The 24320-nt window shown below is 45.2% G+C and overlaps 1 protein-coding gene and 1 non-coding gene across 2 annotated transcripts in view; both read left to right on the plus strand.

The window, feature by feature from the left end:
* Positions 1 to 17845, plus strand: part of LOC137151534 (bone morphogenetic protein receptor type-1B-like) — a 46912-nt gene extending 29067 nt beyond the window's left edge. Inside the window, exons 6-12 of the mRNA XM_067545789.1 lie at positions 24 to 120; positions 992 to 1130; positions 6906 to 7098; positions 8044 to 8341; positions 10582 to 10757; positions 17000 to 17130; positions 17452 to 17845. Coding sequence (XP_067401890.1) covers positions 24 to 120; positions 992 to 1130; positions 6906 to 7098; positions 8044 to 8341; positions 10582 to 10757; positions 17000 to 17130; positions 17452 to 17559 — 1142 coding nt within the window. The 3' untranslated portion in view covers positions 17560 to 17845. The remainder of the gene's footprint in view (positions 1 to 23; positions 121 to 991; positions 1131 to 6905; positions 7099 to 8043; positions 8342 to 10581; positions 10758 to 16999; positions 17131 to 17451) is intronic.
* Positions 17846 to 20405: 2560 nt separating this feature from the next.
* Positions 20406 to 20488, plus strand: TRNAS-UGA (transfer RNA serine (anticodon UGA)). The gene has a single exon. It is a non-coding gene; the product is annotated as a tRNA-Ser (tRNA).
* Positions 20489 to 24320: the final 3832 nt, after the last annotated feature.

A 24320-nucleotide genomic window follows, 5' to 3' on the forward strand; every position in this document is an offset into this window, starting at 1 on the left:
TCTTTTCTCTTTTTTTCATCCAGATTTTGTCAAAGGAAACTTTCACCGTAAGGCTTTGCTGATCTCAGCGAGTGTTTGCAGTATACTCCTGGTACTTATCATCATATTCTGTTATTTCAGGTAAGTCTGAGGTATTTAAGCTTTGTCTGCTTCACATTTCTTTCCAACATTTTCCCAACTTTTCCCCCTAGCTTATGAACTGTAAAATTGGGGGGAAAAAATGAACAGGAGGGAGTTGGGGAAAGTTTAAAACAAAATTGTGTTTTTATTATAGGGAAAAATTGTTAATTTTGTTAATGTTAAAATCACAAAGGCATCAATATAATGCCACATAGTATAGTTGTTTTTTGTATAGTATCCTTCATATAAAGTGTATCCCAAAAAGCTTTCCAGTGGGAAATAATACAGAATAGTATACAGTGAAAATGAAAGAAAACAATGGTGTAAAGCCTTTGCATAGTGAATAAACTAATGCTCATAAGGCTATTAACACAATGGAAGGATGCACACAAATTCACAAACTATACCCAAAGAGGGAGATAGACTCAGAAACATAGAAAATTTAGTAAAAATGCCTGGGTGCGAGTGTAATCAACATGAGCAATTCTTAAAATAGTCAAAAATCCCATGTTACCACGGATCACTTCTCCCTTTCTTCGGTCATAAAAGACCCACAACATTCATAACAAAAAGGTGAGGTATTTACTGCATCTCGGTTTTAACCTCTATTTTCTGAATTAGAGGTTTAATGCAACCTGGCTATGCAAAATTATACTGGATTCCACCGCAGGATGATAGTCAGCCCCAATATTTACTCGTGCCTAAAGCATTCAAATGCTGCAAATAGATGAGAAAATATTCATTGATGAATTTAACATGGTAGTTGCTGGGAACTTTTGCATGACTAAGAATTAACTATGAGTAGTGGTTTCTACATAGTTTGCTTTTCTCATTGTATTGTCAACTAATTTAATTTTCATTAAAAACATAGGTATAAAAGGCAAGAAACTAGACCTCATTACAGCCTTGGACTTGAACAGGATGAGATTTACATTCCTCCAGGGAAATCTCTGAAAGACTTGATTGAACATTCTCAGAGCTCAGAGAGTGGATCTGGGCTCCCTGTGCTGGTAAGAAAGGAATGTAATTTAGATATAAACATAATGCTTTATGGCAAAGACACACAAAAATTCAAGGGGATTTAATGGGAATTACCTTAGTACCTGAAGAAAGAATTAGATTCTGAGTGTCTGTCTGCAGAAATGACAAGGATATCAGTCGGAGAATAAATACTTAAGAATTGGAGCCCTTTATTTCATGTTCTGGGGTCTAAATCTGATCTCAAGTACACCAACATAAATCCAGATTAACCCCATAGGCTTCAGTGAGATTTACACCAGTGTAAATGAGATCAGCATCTGACCTAGGATCTTAAATGTCGTGTTTTTTATAAACACACAGTTACATTTCACACACTGTTAAGTTATTTTGAGAGAGGGGTCTGTAAAATGGTTAAACAGAATCCTTTTACACCACGGCTTCACTTTGCTTTAAAAAGCTAAGACTAGAATCACTGTATTTTGCCCTATAGCAGTCTCATAGGCTGAATGGGTGGCAGTTGAATGAAGTATATCATTTATGAGTCATCTCACATGTAACTGTGACTGAGACCCAAGAACCTACGTATTAAAAAGAAGGCTGTGTTTCAGCTAGAAGGGTTATGTTTCAGAGGAAAGCTCATGGCTTTTCCATTCATCTGTGTTTTAGTTTTCTCATAACCTGACAGCCTTGAACCTCCTGTACTTCATGGCATTGCAGAAGACTCAAGATACTTGTTTTAAGTACGGCCTTTGAAAACTATTGACTTTTCCTTTTAATTTTCCAAATGCATAGCTGAGAGGTTCTACGTCACTCCTACCCACCTACTTATAAAGCACACATCACCATAGTATCTGAGCAACTTCCAAATACTTAAAAATAGAAATAATAATAATAACTGTTACTCTTTCTGTCTTCCTTCACTGCCTAAAGGAGAATAGCTTGATTAATTCAGATTTGTATTAACTGATATTGGCTGAGTCTAGACCAGGGGTATAGATCATGTTTTACATCTTGAAACTAGGGTGGAGTTCAAGGTTGACCACAGCCAGATAACTTGCTTTAAAATACAACTTGCCCAGTCTCTGGTAGCTACAGAGTCCTGTTTAAAAATCACATTAGTTAAAATACATTAGCTAATGTTTTGAAACGCAACCTGTTTTCCAAATGTCAGCATGGCCAGTGAGGGAAAGATAAGCAGAAGAAGAGTTTTGCAGTTGATTCTATGGTCCGTGGTCATTCTTACCAGATGTGGGCGAGATCTCCATAGTGTAGATTGAGCTCTTACGAAAGCTCTGTCTGCTGCTCTCACAAGCCTCCTTGTATTGACTGGCAGTTTCGTTGTTCCAGTGGAACATAGCTGTCATGGGAGGTCATGACCATTGCATGAGAGGGGCAACTTCTCAGGGAGCCAAAGGCATTTCCATAGAGGGAGTAGAAAAACAGGGCAGAGGCTGTAAACTGGATTCTGTATTCATCAGGGATCCAGTGCAGAGACCAGAATGCTAGGATAAATGTGTTCACAGCAACCCAGGTTGTTAAGCACATGGGCTGCTGCATTTCAAATCAGGACATAGCATATTACTGTATACTCCATAGTCTGAGCACAGCATTAATGTAGATTTTTGCATTTCATTTCCCAGCTCTTTTAAAGACAGAAATAAACAAAAGGAGAAAAAGAAAGAACAAGTAAAGCTGGCTGGAGCAATATGGTTTTTCCAAATGTGTTTTTACCCACCTCCCTAAATTTGTGTGTGCGGGGGGGGGGGTGTTAAACTGGGCATAGGCAGGGCAGGTTAACCACAGCTCCATCAGTCTGTCCAGATACTAAAATCCTGCAAACAGCGTGAGCCTCACTCTCTGGAGCAGACTGCAGCATCTGCTGCTGAAAGAGCATAGAATTCAGCTGTTGGGACCTGTGGCCCTACCTGTATTTCAGTAAAGGAAACATCTGTACTCTTTCCTGTCCCAGCTGTGTTCTGCCATACCTGGTGGCTTTGTAATCACTAATCCAAGTCTTAATTTCTTTTATAAATCAGGAAATATTCCTCCCTTCCTCCTGCCTCTTTGCCTAACTAAAAAGTCATAAGCATATTTTCCTCAACCTTTTACCTCAAACAGTGATTTTCTAAGACAATTATAAGACAGCGAAAATGGGTTTATGATGGTTTATTTCCAGCTTCTTTATTATTTATTTCCTTTATAAAACATTTAAAGTTGTTTCAGAGAAAGTAAACCGTACTTTATTTTGTAGAACTTGGAAAATGTCTGTTTATGATGAACAATATTGTCTTTCCTTTGTAGCTGGCTTATTATATTGGATGCAAAGGTTATAACAAAGCCAAACCATAATCAAGATATTATTGTTACTCTGACATTCAACCTTGTTGATTTCCTTTGTTAGATTTATTTGTATTATTCATAATTATATGGTGGTTCTTAGTCAGGCTCATATATTTAAGGTAGTGTAAATGTTGCTGTTATAGGGTATGAACCACTGTGAACTGTTGGGGTTTTTTAGATGATTGTGTCTCTAGCATAAAAGTTTGCTGTGGGCTGAATGTTGCCATTCAATTTGTAAACCCTGCTGAACCATTTTAAAAACTTGTAAATAAAGGTTCTTATCCTGCAAGCTGGGGGCACAGGCAAACTTCTCCCTCCAAACAAAGCTCCATTTATCTCAATGGACCTCCAAGCAGCTGCAAAATCAGGGCCAAAAACACAGAACCAAGCCTTTTGGTAGAGCTATTCCAATAACGTGTGCAGCTTGCTACATTAGACATGGGACACTTTTTATACACATACATTTTTACAATTATATACATAAATAAATTTTGTTTTTTGGTTGAATGCATCACAGCTGTGGTCACACAATTCTCTGTTCACAAAGATTTATATGACCAAAACTTTGTTTATATGAATGTTTTAGGTCATTCGATCAGAGAAGAGAAGCAAAATGCCATATTACCTTAGCTGACCAGTCTCAAAGCTCAAGTAGAGAAATCCAAATGTTGCAAAATTAATGGAATATTCACTGTGAACAATTCACAATCAATCCATATCAGAAAAAAAGTTTGTAAAATCTGTTTGTCAAACAATTTTGAATAATAAGCATATTTTAAACAGCAAGCAGTTTATGAACAGAAAAAGAGCTAAATGCATGAAATAAAATAAAATGTACATAATAAATAGTTTGACCAGCTGTAGCAGGAAGAAACCAATCTAAGGTCTTCCATGTAGTATTCTGCCTTTTTAAAACTCACAATAGAAATGTGATTTTCATTTTCTTAATATAATTTAATACGGTACTTTTCATCTTTAAATACTGTAATTGCACATGCTTTATGATGCCATTACATATGTTTACACAAATTAAGTTATTGGATGTAATTACATTATTGTTCAGGATGCATTCTTTAAAATAGGCAAATTGGAAAGCAACAATACTAAAATTACATTAGAAAATGTTAAAGAAAAATTCCAGTGTAATAGAACTGGTCAATCACTACTTCAGGGTTTAAAGAAGAATATATCAATTTAAAAACAACATAAGTCCAATTTTGTGTTCTTGGCTTGCACTGGTGTAAATCAAAATAACTGCACTACAGCCACCATCCTGATAGTGTGATAATACTATGGCTGAGAAAATTCAGCTTCCATTTGAATGCAACTGAGAGAGAGAATTTTTAGAGTTGTTGTTACAAAGGTTCACGTATTTGTTTTTCATTCTCGGCAATTTAAAGTGAGTTATACATAATAGGTTAACATAAATGAAAATAGACCTTATCTGACAGGTTTGAAATGCCCCCGTTTTCACATGCATTCAGACTGGCGCAGAATAGTCTCAGTCCTGTTCTACATTATGGCCTCGTGCTGGGACCATAAGTAATACAACAGCTTTCACTGGATTCTGGTCAGTTTCAGAGAAAATGAAAGAGTAGCAAATGGTTTTGAAATCCAGTTTTGAATATTTATTTTTATTGGCCTAGCTTTATCAGAACGTGGCGGTCAGATAACACTGCTATTTGAATGCATTGAATTCCATGAGAATTCTACATGGGTGAAGGCAAAAGCTAGACTTAAATATTTAAATATCTAGAAAATTAAAACTAATTATCAAGGGCAAATTAAGGCCTGATGTAGGAAGATGCAGCTGCATTGGAGTCAAGGTTTTTTGTTTCAAAATATCCTATGAAAGTAAGAACATTTCAGCTCAGGATTGAATTGGTAATACTGAGGCAGAAGCAGGTGCCATTTCAACATCTTATTATACTATCTTGTGGCTGGGAAACAGAGGTTTATTAGCTTCTCGGCCATGAACATCCATGCCTTTGTAGGTTGTATCACCACTTCTACTTTAGTTTTTCCTTCTATGAATTGTTAGGAATGTCTAGGCTCCAGACATGTCTCATTCCCGAGAGGGTAAATTAGTCTGTATTTGCCCAACATGGATTTTTTAGTCATAACAGGTTTAGTTGTTTAATGTATGAGCAATCAATCTTCCATCCCCAAACTCTTTCTCTGATCTGTCATCCTCATCAGAGATTACTCTGCAATGCTGCCGGCTGCTGCTTCTGGAATGTGTCAACAGTTGCTTTGAATTTATCTTTAATTCAGAGTGCAGCTACTTGACGAAACTGATGTTGTCACTGCACAAACACAGATGATAAGCTTCCAAAATCAGATCTTTAGGGAAAAATACTCTGTATGAATAATAATGATTCATCTGTAGCCACCCAGGCCTCCTAATTCCTGCACCATAGCAAACTATAACTAAACACGTGGCTGACATTTTCACAAGTAGGAGCCCAGAATTAGGCTCCCAAATCCATATGTGGGCTCATAAAATAAATAAAAATAACCAGGGAAGGGTTTTTGAAAGAGACTCAATAAACTTCACTAGCTGTTGGGGGCTGAATTTCCTCCAATACTTTTGAAAATCCCAGCCTTGGTTCTTAAAGGTGCTGAGCATCTATTGTCTCCTGTTAAAGTCAATGAGAGCTGCTGGATGCACAGCATTTTTGGAAAATCAGAATGGTTCCTCTAGCTGGTTGGGAATTTCCTGTTAATGTTTTTTCAAAAGTAAATGTGATTTCCACAAAATTTTGCTGCAATTTTTCTATTTTCCTAAGGGCTAGCCTCCCTGGTTGGACTGTATCTTCCATGATGCACCGGGATGTCCCGTCTGGCCGATGCATCGTGGAAGAGAGAGTTCACTAGGGGAGAACGGGAGCATGAGACACAATGGCATCTGAGATAGCTGCAGATAATGTTGAACTGCCCTGGAATGAAATATTTGGTTTCAGTTTGAAAGGAAACGTTTCCGTTTGGGAATATCAAAATGCTGCATTTCAACATTTCCCAATTGATTTTTACAGAACTTTTCATTTAGCAAAAAATTTAAATATGTTGACTTTTGATATGAAAACAAATGTCAAAACATCACCATTTCCTGAGATGGTAATTCTGTTTTTTCTATCAGCTCTGTTGGTTATGCCTAAATACAGATTGAGGATCCTGACCGTAAGCTCCTATGTTTGAAACTCTTGGCCTGTCAGGTGCAGCCAATGCATCTATGACTACTTGTAGGAGTGGTCAGATCTCCCTAAGCCTGCCCCCTCCTCCCTCCGACTACAAGCCTGCACTAGTACTCCATTCTCTGGGAAGCAGCTGGAGATTCCATCTCCCACAACTCTGCCAATGTCCCCTCTGCGAGGCCTGTGTTTTAACATGAGAGGAGAGAGACAGAGATGTGAAACACATATGTTGTGCAGTATATTCAAACTGCATTTTTGGGGATTTAACAGGTCCAAAGGACTATAGCAAAGCAGATTCAGATGGTGAAACAGATAGGTAAAGGTCGCTATGGAGAAGTTTGGATGGGAAAATGGCGTGGAGAAAAGGTAGCTGTAAAAGTGTTCTTCACCACTGAGGAGGCCAGCTGGTTCAGAGAGACAGAAATCTATGAGACTGTCCTGGTGAGGCATGAAAACATTTTGGGTGAGTGAATGAAATTAAAGATAGGGATGAAACAGTTGAAGTTTCTTAGGTTTAATAACTTTGTATTTGCTGATGTCCTTTTCTTCATGCAGTTTGTTACCTGCCATGCTTTGCAATTAACCACAAAATGCTTCTCTCCCTGGGGCAGATGTTGAAAAGCCAACTGTTTTAAGGGTTTCTCAGCAGATAGAGAATTACTGGGTTTGGGAGACTTAATCCCCATCAACCAGACACCTGTTTCACCCACCTGTGTCTGGGCTTTTTTAAAAAAGCAAAGTCCAGACCACTGAATTGGTGTTAAAAAAAAATGGCACAGCGTAGAACTGAAAACTAAGACACACTGAAGACATTCTCAGGGGATTGTTTACTTAAGACTGTTCTGCACTTTGTACAGAGCTATCTGTAGGGGGCGATGTGGGGGGTCACACTGTGCCAGAAAGAGCCCTGAGATTGTGCTCAATAGGTGTCTCTCTCTCGTGGCTGCTGGATGTTTGTGTGAACACTCCCCAGATGATTTTGTCCCTGGAGCAACCACAAACTCAGTAGACCCTGCTTACTTGAAATGCTTTTGTACTCTGCCCTGCACAAGCTAATGACAGACAGTTGGTTTTTTTTTTCAATAAAGTCCCCTCCCCTCCTGAGCAATGAGATCACAATTTAACACTTAAACTGGGGATTAGTAAGAGAACATTGACAAACTTTAGCATGAGATGATCTTAAATTAGACATATAATCACTCATGCATGCTTTTTTCATTTTTAATATGTGCTGATGCAGGCATGGTTCATATCCTTATTAGCTGAATACACTGTAGATTGGATAAAGAAGTTGAACTTGTAGCTAAAACACACAAGTACTTGAGAGACAATTTAGAGTCGTGTGTGGTGTTCAGAAGTCCTGAAAAACATTAATCTGAAAATATTTTCTCCCCTCTCTCCTCCACAGGGTTCATTGCTGCAGACATTAAAGGTACAGGGTCTTGGACCCAACTGTATCTTATAACAGACTACCATGAGAATGGTTCCCTGTATGATTATTTGAAATCCACGACCTTAGATACAAAATCCATGCTAAAACTGGCCTATTCCTCCATTAGTGGCTTGTGCCACTTGCACACTGAGATCTTCAGTACTCGAAGCAAACCGGCCATTGCCCACCGGGATCTGAAAAGTAAGAACATTCTAGTGAAAAAGAATGGCACCTGCTGTATTGCAGACCTGGGCTTGGCAGTTAAGTGTATTAGGTGAGTACAATTAGGTGCATTTCTTTGTATGGGAATTCTTTCCCGACCCCAGACTTGTTCATGTCAGCAGAAAAATGGGTGTTTTTTAATTGAAAGGGATGAATCCGAGAGATACCATGGTTCTTTTTGTATCATTCTTCGTTTTTTCTCCCTTGTTTGTCATTCTCTATATGACACACCCTTATACTATACTAGAGGCAGGTTTATTATATATTGCATGTTTATAAATAGCTGGTTTGTATCTAAATGGTTAATCGAATTGTATTTGCACACAAATTCAGTTTTCAGTAAAGTTGTACTTAATAGAAAACTGATCAGTATTACTGCATGTTAAAATGAGAGAGCAGAGACAAGGTTGGGGGGTTAAAGTTGTGATCCAACATCTCAATAATTGACTGACAGCACATGCAGAATAATTGAAGTAATCTGCACATGTAACTAATTGGGATTTACTGAAAAGTATGCTGCTTGTGCTGTTTTTTGTTTCGTTTCCAACAAATCAAATTGTTGCGGTACAGATTTTTAAATTCAATTTTTGAAAATGGAAGTGTGTTTAAACAACATAGAGAAAGCCAAAACATGTAGGAATTGGTCCCATGGGATTGGTTAGGGAGTCATTGCCATATGACAGCTGTTTGGTTGGTTGACAAACAGTTTGTGTTCATGATAGCAATTCAGTGATTCTTTTTTCCCCAGCACGGAAATAGGGGGTATGAATTGCAGGTTGCAATTGAAGAGACCATTTGACAAATGTGGCTTCCCTTAAGTGTTAAAAGATTCTGCACATGCTTTTAAATTGAAATTATTAGAGTCCTGACAGACGTAGCCTTCTATTCTCTTCCATCAGTTAATTCATCTGCACCAGTATCTTTGGTTAGACTCTTCCAAAAAAAAAAAAAAAAAAAAAAAGGAATGATGCTGCTAAGTACCTAGGAAACAATAACTTGGAATATCAGTGGAATGGCTTACCAGTGTATAAATTTCAAGGAAGGCAATTTATCCTTTGCCAGTATGTGTCACCTAGCCTAAATGCAGTAACATGTCCAAAGGGTATAAATCAAGAAGAATTAGAGCCAACCATTAAAACAAGACACAGTAATACCATTCTTTTATCACGTACCAACCAAAATTCATATCATATACTTAACTCTTTCTACTGCTGAGTCTTAACTTGTGCAACACTCACAGTAAATGTGTTCAGGAATGTTCTCCATTGGGAGAAGCCGTGACAGCTACCCGTTTTGCTCAGTTTCTTTATAATCCTTCGAAATTTCATGAAACTATACAGGTCCCTGGATTTATGTCATATTTTCTTCAGGAAGTCAACCAGTATCCCAACATGCATTAATGATCATGTAGGTGACCAATTACACATATCATGAAGGATCTGCTTGTTTGTTATTTTCACAGTTGTGGGTGGAATTGATTTAGGAAAAAAATGCATTAAAAGTCTTATGGTTATGCTATCAGACTTTATCATTCTTCGCAGATATAAACCAAGTAGGTGTTAAGGGGTGACGGGGAGGCAACTGACTTTTTAAAATAATCCACAAATTATGCCATATCTAGAACTGAAAACTATTGAAGTTGATATGCCTGCATGTGAGTGAATAAGAGAAAATCCAGTGGCATATGTTAAAGGTGTCTATATTTTCTATTATTTATGCATTAAAACTCCACTCTTCACTGTGTGTGTGTGATATGGGATACATTTGGCTAGACTTGTTGTGCATTATGTCTAAGTGTTTTACATCCTGGGTGAGATCAGCAGTAATGCACAAGAAATGGTTAGTCTGTTCTTCCTCACAGGTCCAGCTTGGCAGAGAGTTAAATAATTGCCCCAGTTTTTTAGTCTCCTCCAGTAATTGTTATGACTAAAGCATTGGGTATGCTAAGAAAACAACATTTAATGAAAATGTGATTGTTGCCGGCATTAAGAGTTTAGTCTAATGCTAATGAAATCTCACAAATGTTACCAGGATCCCCGTTGAGTCTTATCTGTTGTGGTTCTGCCTTTGAATGCTTAATACAACCTCAGGCAAGTAAGCCTTTTAAGAAGGGTTGCTTTTCACATTAAGCAGCTTTCCCTATAAGAATTGTTCCTTTAAGATTATGCATTATTCTTGACCTCGTTCAAGAACGATTTTTGTTTGAATTTGAATTTTTTTTCTACATCCAGTTGGGTTTTCAGAGGTGATTTTTTCAAGCAACTGCTTTATATGTTTGATTCTTCCTTTTAGTGATACAAATGAGGTGAACATACCGCCAAACACCCGCATAGGAACAAAGCGCTATATGCCTCCTGAGGTGCTGGATGAAAGCTTGAATTGGAATCACTTCCAGTCATATATCATGGCCGATATGTACAGTTTTGGACTTATCCTTTGGGAGATTGCCAGGAGATGTGTGTCAGGAGGTAAATGCCAAACATATTGTCAGTACCTAGGATATAACTTTTTGTTGTTGCAGCAAACTGTCTTTTTAATCTGGAGCTTCAGTTCCATCCTTTCTTTCTGAGTAACAGTTTTTGTTGCAATAATAAACTAGCCTGGGTAAACATATTGGCAGTTCTAAACCTATTAATTTCTGCTTTCTTGCAGTGAGGGTTTTTTCAGCTTCAATCAGTCCTAGTTTCACAGAAAAGATTTACACTATATTTCTGTGACCCGTCCATGCCTACAGTAGCCACCTGAAAATGCCAAGGTCAGGGCAGGCTGTAAAAGGAGAGCCGATTCTCCCAGCACTGGTGGGTGACACTGAAGTCAGATTTCTCAGCCAGCCACAAACAGTGCTTCTGATTCCCCACACTGGTTATCAAGAAGCCAGAACAAAAATATACACAGCCCCCTTTACTGCACTTCAGTCTCTGGCTCCCAATCAGCCACTAGGTCCAGTAAAGAGACCAGTTCTTTTTCGAGTGATTGCTCATGTCCATTCCATTTATAGGTGAGTGCATGCCAGCATGCATGGTTCCCGGAACTTTTTTCCCCTTAGCAGACCCCGTAGGGCCGGCTTAGGCGCCCCTGGAGTCCCGCATGCATGCCATGGTATATGAGGTGCTGCTGGACCTACACCCCCTCAGTTCCTTCTTTCCACCCATGACAGTTGCTGGAACTAGCCTTGCTGTCTGCAAGTGCCATTCCCCTTGTTTGAACTCTGTTATTTAAAGTACTTTAGTTAGTTTTAAGTAGTATTAAGTGTAGTTTGATAGGAAGTCCCTGAGGAACTTAGGGTGGCCAGGCCATGCCCCCGTCACCTGGGTTTAAGCTGTGTGCCTCCTGCGGGAAGGCTTTCCTGCTCAGCAACCCCCACGACTGGTGCCTGAGGGAAGAGCACAGGAAAGATAAATGTAAGATCTGCAGGGCTTTTAAACCGTGGACCCAGAAGGACCGAGAGATCCAGTTAAAACCCTGCTCATGGAGGCAGCGCTTCACCCAGTGTCTGAGCCATCTCACTCCACGGCACTGAGTGTCACCTCAATGCAGAGTGCACTGCCGGCACTGGGATCGACTCGGCACTAAGCAACGTCCCCATTGCCAAAGAAGAAGAGGCAGCGTGCGGAGTGCGGACGCTCCCCTGTGCCGTTGATACAGGCAGGGTCAAGTGCAGAGATGCACCTGCCACGGCCCGTCGAGTCTTCTCCGGTGCCTGCATCCCCGAGTAGGGAGCCTCCCCTGACTCCTGGAAGTGGGAGAGTGCCCCTGCTGACACCGTCAACACTGGAGTCATTTCAGGTGGCAAGAGCCTCGTTGGCCTTGCCCACGCCACCTACGCCCCCCCCCCCTCCACTGAGGAAGAAGGGGCCGGTGTCCCGGGGCAAGTCCGCGTTGGGTTCCCCCAAAGGGTGGTGGAGATCCCTGTTACGGGGAGGAAGATCTCCCACTGGACGGCCACTGGGGGGGTGGCTTGAGGACGCTCCCCCAGCAATCACTCCAGGTCGGCGGCATCGAGCCGGCCTGCTTCAACTCGGGATGCGGAATCTCCGTCTCTGCGCCAACGTCGGTTCCCGGCACCGGAGGCAGAGCAGGCCAAGAGGCGGCACTGTTCGAGGTCCACCACGTGACGCACAGACAGCTCCGGCTCCACATCTACAGCACCAAGTTCGCCCGCACCAAGGTGACGCAGATCCCAGTCATCGTTGGAGGATTCGGTACCAAGGGGCTGCCCCGCACCGAGGCGGCACGGAATCCGGTCGCCACACTAAGATCCCACATTGCACAGTTCCCGATGCGGAACCCGGTTGGCGGAGTCAGGCTTGGCACTGCAGAGTTCGTTGCAACTCTGGTCTCGGTCACCAAAGGGTAAGTCTTTGGTGTCCAGACGGTGCTCAGGTACCTTGAGCTCCTCGGAGCACACTTCTACTTGCTGGCACCATTCGTGGCGATGGAGGCAGTCCTCGTCATCCTCTAGCTTGGAGGCGTTGAGAGAATGGTCCCCGGCTCTGGGCGGTGCCCGGGACTGAGGCTGTGCACGGCACCAAAAGTCTAGTGGCTTGGGGTCCCACGGGGGGACAGTCATCGGGACAGCCGATGCCCCCACAAGGCACCACAGCCGGTATAGCAGTCAGCCCCAGCTTGGCCCCAGGGTCAATGGCTGCAGCAATTGTCACAGCAATGGCCTTATTGGGCCCCATGGGGCATCCAGATGGGACAGGGGCCACAATCCACCCTGTCAGTGGGGCTTCGGTCCGTGCCTCCAGCTCAGGAGAAGGCCCATACACACGACTCCTTGGATGAGGAATTGGACCCCATGGAGGAACTCTCTACGGGTGCATCCCTTCGTCGGGAGGGAACACCTGCAGGACGCGCCTCGGCAGTCCTCGTACTCCTCACCAGATGAGGCAGTCTCCCAGAACCATATGGCACCACTGGAGGATTTCAGGGCACATCAGGAGCTCCTCAAGAGGGTGGCCTCTAACTTGGGGCTGGAGGTGAAGGAGTTAGAGGAGGCCAACGATACTGTCTTCAATGTGCTGGCGGCGGCTGCCCCAGCGAAGGTGGCCTTACCAGTCCACGACAGGGTCCTCAAAATTGTGATGGCCCTGTGCCAAACCCCTTCCTCTGTTGCCCCTACGTCTAAGGTGGCCGAGAAAAAGTATTATATCACGGGAAGTGATTATTCCCTCCTATTCGGCATTGGTGAGGCCGCATTTAGAATACTGTGTCCAGTTTTGGGCCCCCCACTACAAAAGATGTGGACAATTTGGAGAGAGTGCAGCGGAGGGCAACCAAAATGATTAGACTTATGAGGAGAGGCTCTGGCCGAAGGGTTTGAGTATTTGTTTACTCACCCGGCCCCTTAGGAAGGAAGAATCCCATGCACAGCTATAGACTGGGGACCGACGAGCTGGGCAGCAGCTCTGCAGAAAAGGACCTGGGGGTAACGGTGGATAAAAAGGGAGTGTGCCCTGGTTGTAATGGAATACCCGGTGGTAGACGCAGCCAACCAGAGGAACAGGCAAGGACAGCCAGGTTCCACTCCCAGGAACAAGGACAGCAAGAAGCTGGATTTGTTTGGGAGAAAAATTTATTCAATGGCAGCCGTGCAGTGCAGGATTGCCAATGATCAGGTCTTCCTGGGTAGATACAATTTTAATTGATGGGACTCCCTCAGGTGGTTTGCTGAGGCCCTGCCCCAGGACCAGGCCGCAGACCTTACCACCATCCTGGATGAGGGAATCACGGTGGCTAGGGCAGCACTTGAGACAGCCAGTGATGCTGCTGATTCAGCGGATAGGGCCATAGCCTCCGCCATTGCCATGAGAAGGTGCTCGTGGCTGCAATCCTCGGGCCTGTCCCAGGCGGTGCAGCAATCAATCCAGGACCTCCTCTTCCATGTGTCGGCCCTATTCTCTGATCAGACCGATGCAAAGCTTCACGGTCTGAAGGACTCCAGGGCCATGCTTCGCTCCCTGAGCCCGTACACGCCCCAGGCTTCCAGGCGACAGGCATGGCCCCAGGCGCAGCAGCAGCCAAGGCCCCCATCTAGACCATTTCAACCCTATAGAAATAGGGACAGGAATAGGGGGTTCAGAAGTAGGAATCAACCCCCCAGCTCATCCTCAGCCCCCCAACAGGGTTCCCCAGGGGGTCGGACAACAGTTAAATAGTTTAACCCTGCCCCTTGACCTATGCGCTGGTGGCGGACTCCCTGGGCAATGATGAAAGGGGTTCCGTTCAAGGAACTGGTCCAGTCAGTCACCCTAAATTCTGATACTTCCGCTGTAGGATGGGGAGCCTGAATCAGCGCCAACCCAGGCAAGCAGGGGCTCTGGTTGGGGGAGGAGAAGCTCCTGCACAGCAGCGTGAAGGAGCTGAGGGCCATCTGCCTAGAGTATGAGGTGTCCCTCCGATTCCCGACAACCAGAGTGGGGCAGGTGCTGACGGACAACACCGCAGCAATGGTTTACATAGACAGGCAGGGGGAGAGCGCCCCAGGCCCTCTGCAAGGACTCCCACAAGTGGGGAACAACGAGGCAGATAGCCTCAGCAGTCGTTCCTACCCCGCCATGACTGGCTGTTGCACCCGGAGGTGGTGGCGATGTTCTTTCAGAAGGGGAGCATTCCCCAACTGGACCTATTTGCATTGGCCTGGAACGCGAAGCATCCAAGGTTCTGTTCGCCCCGGGGTCGCGTGACTAGGTAGATTTCCAATGCGTTCCTCATGAACTATTGCACCCGGACCCCCTGCACCTCACGGCCTAGAGGCGCTGTGGCTGACGAAGAGAGAGCCTGCTCAGTGCAGGCCCAACAACTCCTGCTTGGTAGCAGGAAACCTTCTACACAGGTCGTGTATTGGGCTAAGTGCAAACGGTTTTCCTCTTAGGCGGTGTCTGGGGCAGTCTGCCTGGCCTATCGCCTTAACAGGCAAACCTGGAGTACCTGCTCCAGCTAAAGCTCCAGGGTCTGGCGCTGGCTTCGCTGATGGTTCACCTGGCGGCCATTTCAGCCTTCCATCAGCAGCTAGAAAAGAGACCACTGCTCTCCCACCCCATGTCAATCAGGTTCCTCACGGTGGTGGAGAGGTTCTACCTGCAGGTCTGTGACCCGGGGCCTCCCTGTGGTCTCAACCAGATCTTCTTGAGACTCACGGGACCCCCCTTTGAACCCATGGCTTCATGCCCTCTGCTCATGCCTTCAGGGAAGATCGCCTTCCTGGTGGCCATTACCTCAGCTAGGAGGGTCTCCGAGCTTAGGACCTTGACCTCGGAGCTCCCATATACAGTATTCTATAAAGATAAAGGTGCAGTTGAGGCTGTGTCCAGCCTTCCTACCCAAGGTGGTTCTCCAATTTCATTGTAACCGAAATAAATTTCTCCCTGTGTTTTTTCCAAACCACACGGTTTGGAGGAGGAGAGGAGATGGCATCCCCTCACGAGTTACATCATGCATCAAGTTCTGCAACCAGCAGGCGAGGGTGTCCCTTCCGGGAACCATCACAGCACACTCAACCAGAGCTCAAATGCCATCACCCAGCAGCGATGGACGTGGGATTCGGCAGAGCCATGCTGACAGCAGCTCAACGGTAATGTCTACCCACCTCCAAGATATTGTTTGTTAGTCACCTATAGCGGAGTGGCCATGAGCAATCACTCGAAGAAGAAAACAAGGTTACTTACCAGTAACTGATGTTCTTGGAGATGTGTTGCTCATATTCCTTCCACAACCCACCCCCCCCGTTCCCACTGCCAGAGTTGGCAGAAAAAAGGGACTGAGGGGGCATAGGACTGGCAATGCTTCATATACTGCGGCATGTGCGCGGGGTTCCAGGGGGCATCTGAGCCGGTCCTACGGGATCTGCTAAGTGGAGAAAAGTTCCGGGAACCATGGATGGAGGCATGCACATACCTATAGTGGAATGGACATGAGCAAGCATTCGAAGGAGAACAGTAAATTATAGTAAGCCTTCCTGAAGTCACTTGTTGTGTTTTAGGAGGTCAGGGGCATGTTAGTAACGATCTGTAACTGTGATTCCTGGCAGATTCCTGCAGGGGTGTTGGAACAATTTGTATAGCCATTGAATCGTGGCGGGGGGTGGAGGGGAGAGAAATCATCTTTCTGGGACAGTCGAGATTAGGGTCCTTACCAGATTATGTGAGAAATGAAAATAAAGTAGTCCCAGAAGGAGAAGGGGCAATAGGTTGTTCCTGCTGAAGGAGGAGGGGTGGGTGTCCATCACAAGAAAGCAAGCAATAGTAAGGAGTGATCAAAATAAAATCTGTCTCCAGATCAATATGTACATTATGCATTTCCCCCCGCACTAGAATGTCTGCACGAGCTCCCATGGCCCAAGGTCAGAATGAAACTAGGAACAATGGTTTTCTAAAAACTCTGCTCTAGAAATTATATAGAACAAGTTCGATGGCCTGTGTTTATACTGGAAGTGAGACTAGATAATCACAGCCGTCCTTTCTGTCTTTGGAATTGATGAAAATAGAGAGAAAGGTTACCAAAATTGATCTTTAGAGAACAGCTTTGAATATTTGATGACTGCCTGTACAGGTTTTCTTCCATACACGAGGCAGTTGCCAGCCAGCATAGGTTGGTGCTGAGGATTCAGTTTCTCTTACTGCACAGCCTGTTTGTTCGCTGGGGCTTTTACCTTGTATTGTACTTCATATCCTGCAATGATGATGCATCTGGAAAATGTTTCTTTCAGGAATAGTTGAGGAATACCAGCTCCCATACTATGATCTTGTGCCCACTGACCCCTCATATGAGGACATGCAGGAGATTGTGTGCATCAATAGGCTCCGTCCCTCATTTCCCAATAGATGGAGCAGTGATAAGGTAAGCGGTCCTTTAAAATAAAGCAAACAGACAGGTGAGATTCTCAAATATAGCTTTTGAGTATGGAAGCCGTTTTGGGGAGAGGATCTGAACTCCTTGCCACTTGAGAATTTATAATGAAGCAAAATTGTGTTAGAAGTTACAAACACAAAGTCCATTTCAGAAAAGATTCCCTGTTGTGATTTTTCTGCTCTGGGACTTCCTAGGGTGGCACAGTGGCAGACAGGAGTTGTCTACCATCTGCTATGTTCAGGATAGGCACCATCTTGTGTTCCTGATGCCCCTGCTATGATCCTGTCTTATAATAATTTTTTTCCACAGTGCCTAAGACAGATGGGAAGACTCATGACAGAATGTTGGGCTCATAACCCTTCTTCTCGGCTCACAGCCCTGCGAGTAAAGAAAACACTTGCCAAAATGTCAGAGTAACAGGGCATTGAACTCTGAAGTGACAAAAAAGCCAGACTTTCCCTTGTGGTCAGAGGACTAACACACACACACCATAGGGAAATACCATTTCAGCAACTGGTTGAAGATTATGCATGTTGCTTTTTGTGAAAGCCCATTGTTTTATTTTTTTATTGTTAAAAATGATACTGCTTTAAATTTTATGAAAATGAAACTTCTGGTTATAAGTACAGACCTGTATTGTTACATCAAAAAAAACTGGGCCTGAAGATGAAAGCAAAGTGACTTTTTACTTTATAAAGTTATGCACCCCCAAACCTTGTGGTTTTTGAGGAAAGGGTGTGACATTAAAAAGGAAAATGAGTGCAAGTGCCACAGGGGAAGGAAATGAAGCATGAGACAAAGGTGGCAGGGTCTTGAGACAGCCATAATGGTCCATGATCTCTGAGCCCCACTAAGAACTTGTGTTCCTACGCTCCAGGAATGGGAACCCCAGATCCTGTGTTAATGCCCCTTCCCAAACCCCCACAACTCCTCCATTGACCAGGCTTCTTGACCATATGACATCTCACGTGATGCATTGGGAATATTACATGGTGAAGTCTCAGAACCATACCTCAGATAACAATAATGCTCAGTAAAAGATGAAAACTTTCTGCTGAACAATAAAAACTATAAGGATTGGGGGCATCACACCCTATTTCTCCATCCTCCCCAAACTCTGAAAACAAACACACCCCTACCCTTCATCCCTGGCCAATTGGGGGTTTATTAAGCCTTCCACCCTCATGCTCACCCTTCAGAATTGCTGGAGAAACACCAGCACCGCCAATGGCAAAACCACCAAAGTTACTTTGGCCCAATCGGTCACACAACAAGACTGGTGGCAAAGACAGGCATCCAGCCCAGCTGCAGAACTGAGCAAATATCAACCTTGAGTCCCTTCCCCCACAGGGTTCTGGGCATGGCCAGACTTCTGGAGCAAACAACTCCTGTGGTCCTAAAGTCACAACAGGTTTCTGACAAAAGACAGGCTCTCTCATCATTTCAGAGCTCCCATCACTCACAAGCAATAACCAAGGTAATTCTAAGGTCCCACCAAGACTTGAACTCAGATTACAGATTTCAAAACCCTGAGGTATGACCCTTACATCATGGGACCCATCATCAGCAAGCTTTTCTCTGCACACTTCTGATGGGGAGGACTTTGTAGGCGCAAGGTTATGCCTCCCTCATTCAAGGCCTCCATCTGCTATTTGCCCACCCCTGCATTTTCTCTATGCCTCGGCACACAGCGCTTAGTTCCAGGCCCAGAGGCCTTATTTTTCCAGACTCTGAGGCCACTAGGCATGTCCAGAAGTTGCTCTTTCAATCCCATGCACTCAAGGGCCTTCCTAGGACCCTCCAAGTCCTAAAGAAAAAACTAAAGCCATGGAGAATTGCACAGAATCATGTTTCTCAGCACCTAGAGCAGGAAACCACCAGAGACAACAACTGCCTGACCAAGAGCCTGGAAGCCTGGACCAGCAAGTAAAAAATTTGATGTGCTACAGCCTGAGCAAACGAGAGTCTCAAAAAAATGTATGAGACTAAGGAGACGGTGAAGCCGCAGGGCTTGCCCTGGGAGAAGAGTAGGACCCCTGGGGGGTCTGGCTCACTGAAAGGGTCCTCCCAGAGACTCTCTTCCAAAGCTGGGGTTACAGCATGAGTCCTGTGGCTCTGTGACACCAGCCATCCCTGCTTGCATCCATGGTAGCCACTGGTGTCGCTCCAGTTCCCCACCCCAGCTACCCCCATGGCTCCATAGTCTCCCCTGCAGTGTTCCCCGGCCATCCTGCTCCCCCAACCCAGTTACTCCCACACACCTTTGTTCCCACTCCTCCATTATGGGGTGTCACTTACCTATTCTCCTGTCAGCCACTGTACTATGGATGACATCAAATCCCACCATGGGAAGTTCTAGCCCAGCTCCATGAGGCCATTGCAGACCCTGCCAAGCCTGGGACCCCAGGACCAGGGAATCCATACCTCGGCTTTCCACCAAGTTTTGGTGTTCTCCACAGGGTAGTAGCAGAAATAACAGTACTGGTACCAACCAGTGCAGAAGCAACCCTGGGCACATGGGCAGGAGTAGACATCAGAGGACAGTATGGGGAAGGAAATGAAGCATGAGGCAAAGGTGGCAGGGTCTTAGGGTCCATGATCTCTGAGCCCCACTAAGAACCCTACGCTCCAGGAATGGGAACCCCAGATCCTGTGTTAATGCCCCTTCCCAAACCCCCACAACTCCTCCATTGACCAGGCTTCTTGACCATATGACATCTCACGTGATGCATTGCGAACAAAGCCACACCTCAGAGAACGCAAAAAGATGAAAACTTTCTGCTGAAAAAACCTAAGGATTTTTTCTCTGAAAACAAACACAGACCTCTCACGTTGTATGTCAGACTGTGCTGCTGAACCAGAAATGCTTTAGTTCCTCTTGTGAGACATTTCCAGCTGCACAATGCTGCTGCTATGCCAGGGGAGTATTTATTGTCTCCAGGAAATATTTTTCTTCGCCTGCTTCCATCCATCACTGGTTTCTGCAGCAAAGGGCAGTGCATGTCCCTATGGTCCAGATATCCTCATTCAAATCAAGCTAGAACCTGAGAAGTCTTTCCCTTTCTCAGCTGTGGGAGGGGAGACTTTGAAAAGTGCTCTCTGTGCTAGTGCACATGGCTAAGAAAAGAGAAAAAACTGCAAATTCACCTAGTGCTTTGGGAGCCAGGTTTGAATTCTGATGATTCTGAATTTGGATGATTTTGAGGCTGGGCATTGTGCTTATTGACCAGTTTCTCTGGTGTTGATGTTTTGTGTTTGTCACAGCTGTGATGGCTGAGTGGTTAAGGTGTTGGACTTGAAATCCAATGGGGTTCCCCCCTCACAGGTTCAAATCGTGCTCACAGCGAGGTTGGTGTTTTAACCACACTTTCTTGCAGGGCACTATATCTGTTCAAACTCCTAAAACACTCTCAATCCCAACAAAACTCCACTCCCCAGCTTTCCTAGAGCTACCTTGCATATACCTTGTGCTGGGTCCTGGATGTCTGAGACAAAGTCTCTGCCACTTACCTGTCACCTGGTGGCTCCTAGCGCCACCCTAAAGTTGGCTGCTGCTTGTGCTCCTCTCTATATAGAGTGTGAAAGGAGCTGAAGCAGTGTGGGAGCGTCCCTGAGGACACAGACCTGAAGCTTTATCAGAGAGAGATTGTCTGAGACATCAGAGTGCTGGAAACCATATAGACAGCCCCTAATTCAGGGCCTGTTCCAGCCCTGACTCTGAGCTTCCAGGATCCCTCCCCTGGAGAAGGTGCCCCCAGATTAAATCCTCAAAAATAGGCATGTGAAACTCACTCCTGTCCTCCCTGTATCAGAGCTAGGGCTGGAATCACCCCTGCATTGCCAAAGAACCGTGAAGCCATTCATGGCATGAACACTTCTACAACCAGAGCTGTGTCTGAGACAAAGCCCACAGAAGGGCCATGCTGGGCTGGGCTATGTTACACCATCTCTGCAGATGTGCAGCATTTCCAACTGCAGATGGGAAGCTGCACTCTGAGTTATACATGGGGCTGGCTGTGTGGCTGACTTCTGGGGATCAGAAAAACTTTTTGTTTGATTAAATTGGTTTTAAATGACCACTCATAAAGGCTGGTATCTGCGTGATGAAACAATGGCTGAGATATCTAAAGAGTCTGTTCTTCTGACTTCTGGTTAATGGGTGTGCTGAGACAGAAGTTTACTTTTGTGGCTGGTTTGGTATACCTTATGGGAGAATAACCAGCACTCTGGGGTGGTGCTGCCCCATTTCTCAGTGGTTAGTCCTGCATCTGTTATCTTAAGCTGCGACCCAGTGAGTCACAGTGACACCTCCACACCTGGATCCTGATAGGCTGAGCCTGCTAGCCTAAACCTGGTGTGCCTGGCATGGGGCTGCTAACCCTGGTGAGTTGCTTCCCCTAGATCTGCTGAGGGAATTCTGTGCCCCCAAAATTGGAAATTCTGCCCACCATAGTTGTAAATTCTGCAAATTTTATTTGTCAATAAATAACTGTGGAGGCTCCAGTTTAGCAGGCTCCAGTATAGCACAGGCCACTAGCTGAACGGAGGTGGGAGATCGCCCTGCTGGTATCTCGCCCTGCCCCCCCAGGACACAGACCTTGGACAGAATATAAATATATATATTTAGTATAACTACTTTTCTCAGGGGTGAAAAAATATTTCTCTTCCTCCAAGGAATGCAGTTATACTGACCGAACCCCTAGTGTAGATAGAGCTATGTCCACAGGAGGGCTTCTCCCATCATCATCATCGCCTGTGGAGATGGAGTACCTAAACTGACAGGAGAAACCCTCCCATCAATGTAGGTAGAGTCACCACTGAAATGCTATAGTTTTGCAGACGCACTGGGGCATGGCTTAAGTGTTGAGCTGTCCTATGTGTGAAAAAAGCAATGAGTGCAGTGCTATCACTGATCTGAAAGGGGGGGATGTTTGATGGGGACAGATGGGACAAGAATAAAAGTGGGGAACTGGTATGGCACCAGATGAGTGGACAATTGTTGTAACTATCTGGACACCTTGTTGATGGGTTTGCTGTTATTTAATTATTTCCAAGGTCTTTGCTGCCTGTAACATTTCTCAAAGTTCAATGGCTGGCAGAGTAGGGTAAGGTTTAGCTTTTATAAAACTTTCTCTGTGATATCATAAAAGACTGAGGCTTTGTGTACAGCATCACTTATGTAGGTAAACTTTTGCTGGTCAGGGGTGTGAAAAAAACACAGCAAAAAGTGACACAATGTTCACCATTGACCTCACTGAAATGAGGTAGCTGGGAAGTTAAAGCAGTGTACTAATAAGTCTTTGTGCTGTGCATGTGTGGGTTCAATGCCAGGCTAATCTGCTGCATTTATTCTTCTGCCATCAATTCCAAGCAACTGCATCCCCCTTTGGTGCAGTGACAGGCCAACCCACATCACTTATTAAGAAAAAAGCCCTGTATTTCCATAGCTTTTTTATGTGAAGGTCGTGTGAGACAGTATTAAAAGCCCTACTAAAGTTGAGATCTATCACATGCACTACTTCCACCTCTTCACAACCTTGTTAACATGTTTTGACATGATATTTTCTTACCACATCCATGTTGATTGTTACTTATCAGCTTATTATCTGCTGGTGCTTACAAACTGATTATTTGCTCCATTATTTTTTCCGATACCAAAATTAAGCTGACTGGTCTATATTTTCCTGGGTTGTCTCATGCCCCTTTTTATAGCTAGGTTCTACATTTTCCCTTTTCCAGTCCTCTGGGATCTCTCCCTTCCTCCATAAGTTACCAGAGATAATTGCTAATGGCTCAGTGATCTCACCAACCAATACCTTAAGTATTCTAGGGTGTATTTCATCAGACCCTGTTGAACTGAAGACATCTAACTTGTCTACGGCTGTATGTTGATGGGAGAGAGCTCTTCCGTCCACACAAATAAACCACCCTCAATGAGCGGCTGTAGTTCTCTCTTCGAGTGTTTGTTCATATGCATTCCATCATAGGTGAGTGCGTGCCCCGTGCACGAGCCTCCGGAAGCTTTTCTGCCCCTAGCAACCCCCTGCAGGTCGGCTCCTGCGCCCCCTGGAGTGCCGCGCTCATGTCGCGGTATATAGGGAGCCTGCCGACCCCGTAGCCACCAGTTCCTTCTTTCCGCCCGTGACGGTCTTTTGGAACGCTGCCCCTTGCTTTATCGCAAGTAGCAATCTCCTTAAACCTGTTCTAGTTTATAGTTTTATAGTTGTAGTTAGTTGTTAAAGTTCATAGTTTTAACCCGTATAGTTAAAAAAAAAAAAAAAAAAAAAAAGTAGTAGTTTTAGTAGTTTGTTACTTAGTTAGCCCTTACGGGCTCCCGGCGCCATGCCGGGCACTTCGGGGTTTAAAGCCTGCGTGGAATGCTCGAAGGCTTTCCCCATCAGCGACCCGCACGACCGCTGTCTTCGCTGCCTGGGCGAGCTCCACAGGAAAGACAAGTGTCGTATCTGCAAGTCCTTCAAACCTAGGACGCAGAAGGAGCGAGATGCCCGCCTTCGGACGATCCTGATGGAGTCGGCGCTTCGTCCGGTCTCCGAGCCCTCGGGATCTCCATCGGCACCGAGCGTCTCATCGGTGTATAGTGCGCCTCCGGCACCGGCAGCGGCACCGGCGCACAAGGTGCCGAAGAAGAAGAAGCGGCTGGAGCCTGCGTCTATGGACTCCCCCCTGCTACCGGGACAGCAGGGGGTACAACAAAAGCCGACACAGGCGTCACCACGCAGGGAGCCTCCCCCGACCCCGGGGGATGGGGGACCTCTCCTGCAAGGGCCGTCGACGCCGGAGGCGTTTGTAGCAGCACGGGCTCTCATGGCCATGCCGACGCCTCCATCCCCCCCTCGGCCGAGGGAGTCGGGGTTGGCGTCTCGGGGTAGATCCGCGCTGGGTTACCCCGGTGGGCAGCGGAGACAGGAAACATCGTCTCCCCCCAGACGGTCGAGGACGGGGGAAGTGGAGTCTCCCCCTCCTCGCTCCGACCTTAGGTCGTTGAGCACCTCGGTACCGCAGCAACGGGAGCGGTCTAGAGGTTCCGAGGGCAGCCACTCTCCATCGGCTGCCTCGGAGTCCCACCTCCATCGGGACAGCCAACCGGCACCGAGAGAGACTGAACATCCCCGCACCTCGGTGCGTACCTCTCGGCACCGGTCACCTGGCTCTCGGCA

The sequence above is a fragment of the Emydura macquarii genome, unplaced genomic scaffold (genome assembly GCF_026122565.2).
Source record: "Emydura macquarii macquarii isolate MOO-44397 ecotype Brisbane River unplaced genomic scaffold, CSIRO-AGI_Emac_v2 contig_1107, whole genome shotgun sequence".
Classification (NCBI taxonomy): Eukaryota; Metazoa; Chordata; order Testudines; family Chelidae; genus Emydura; species Emydura macquarii.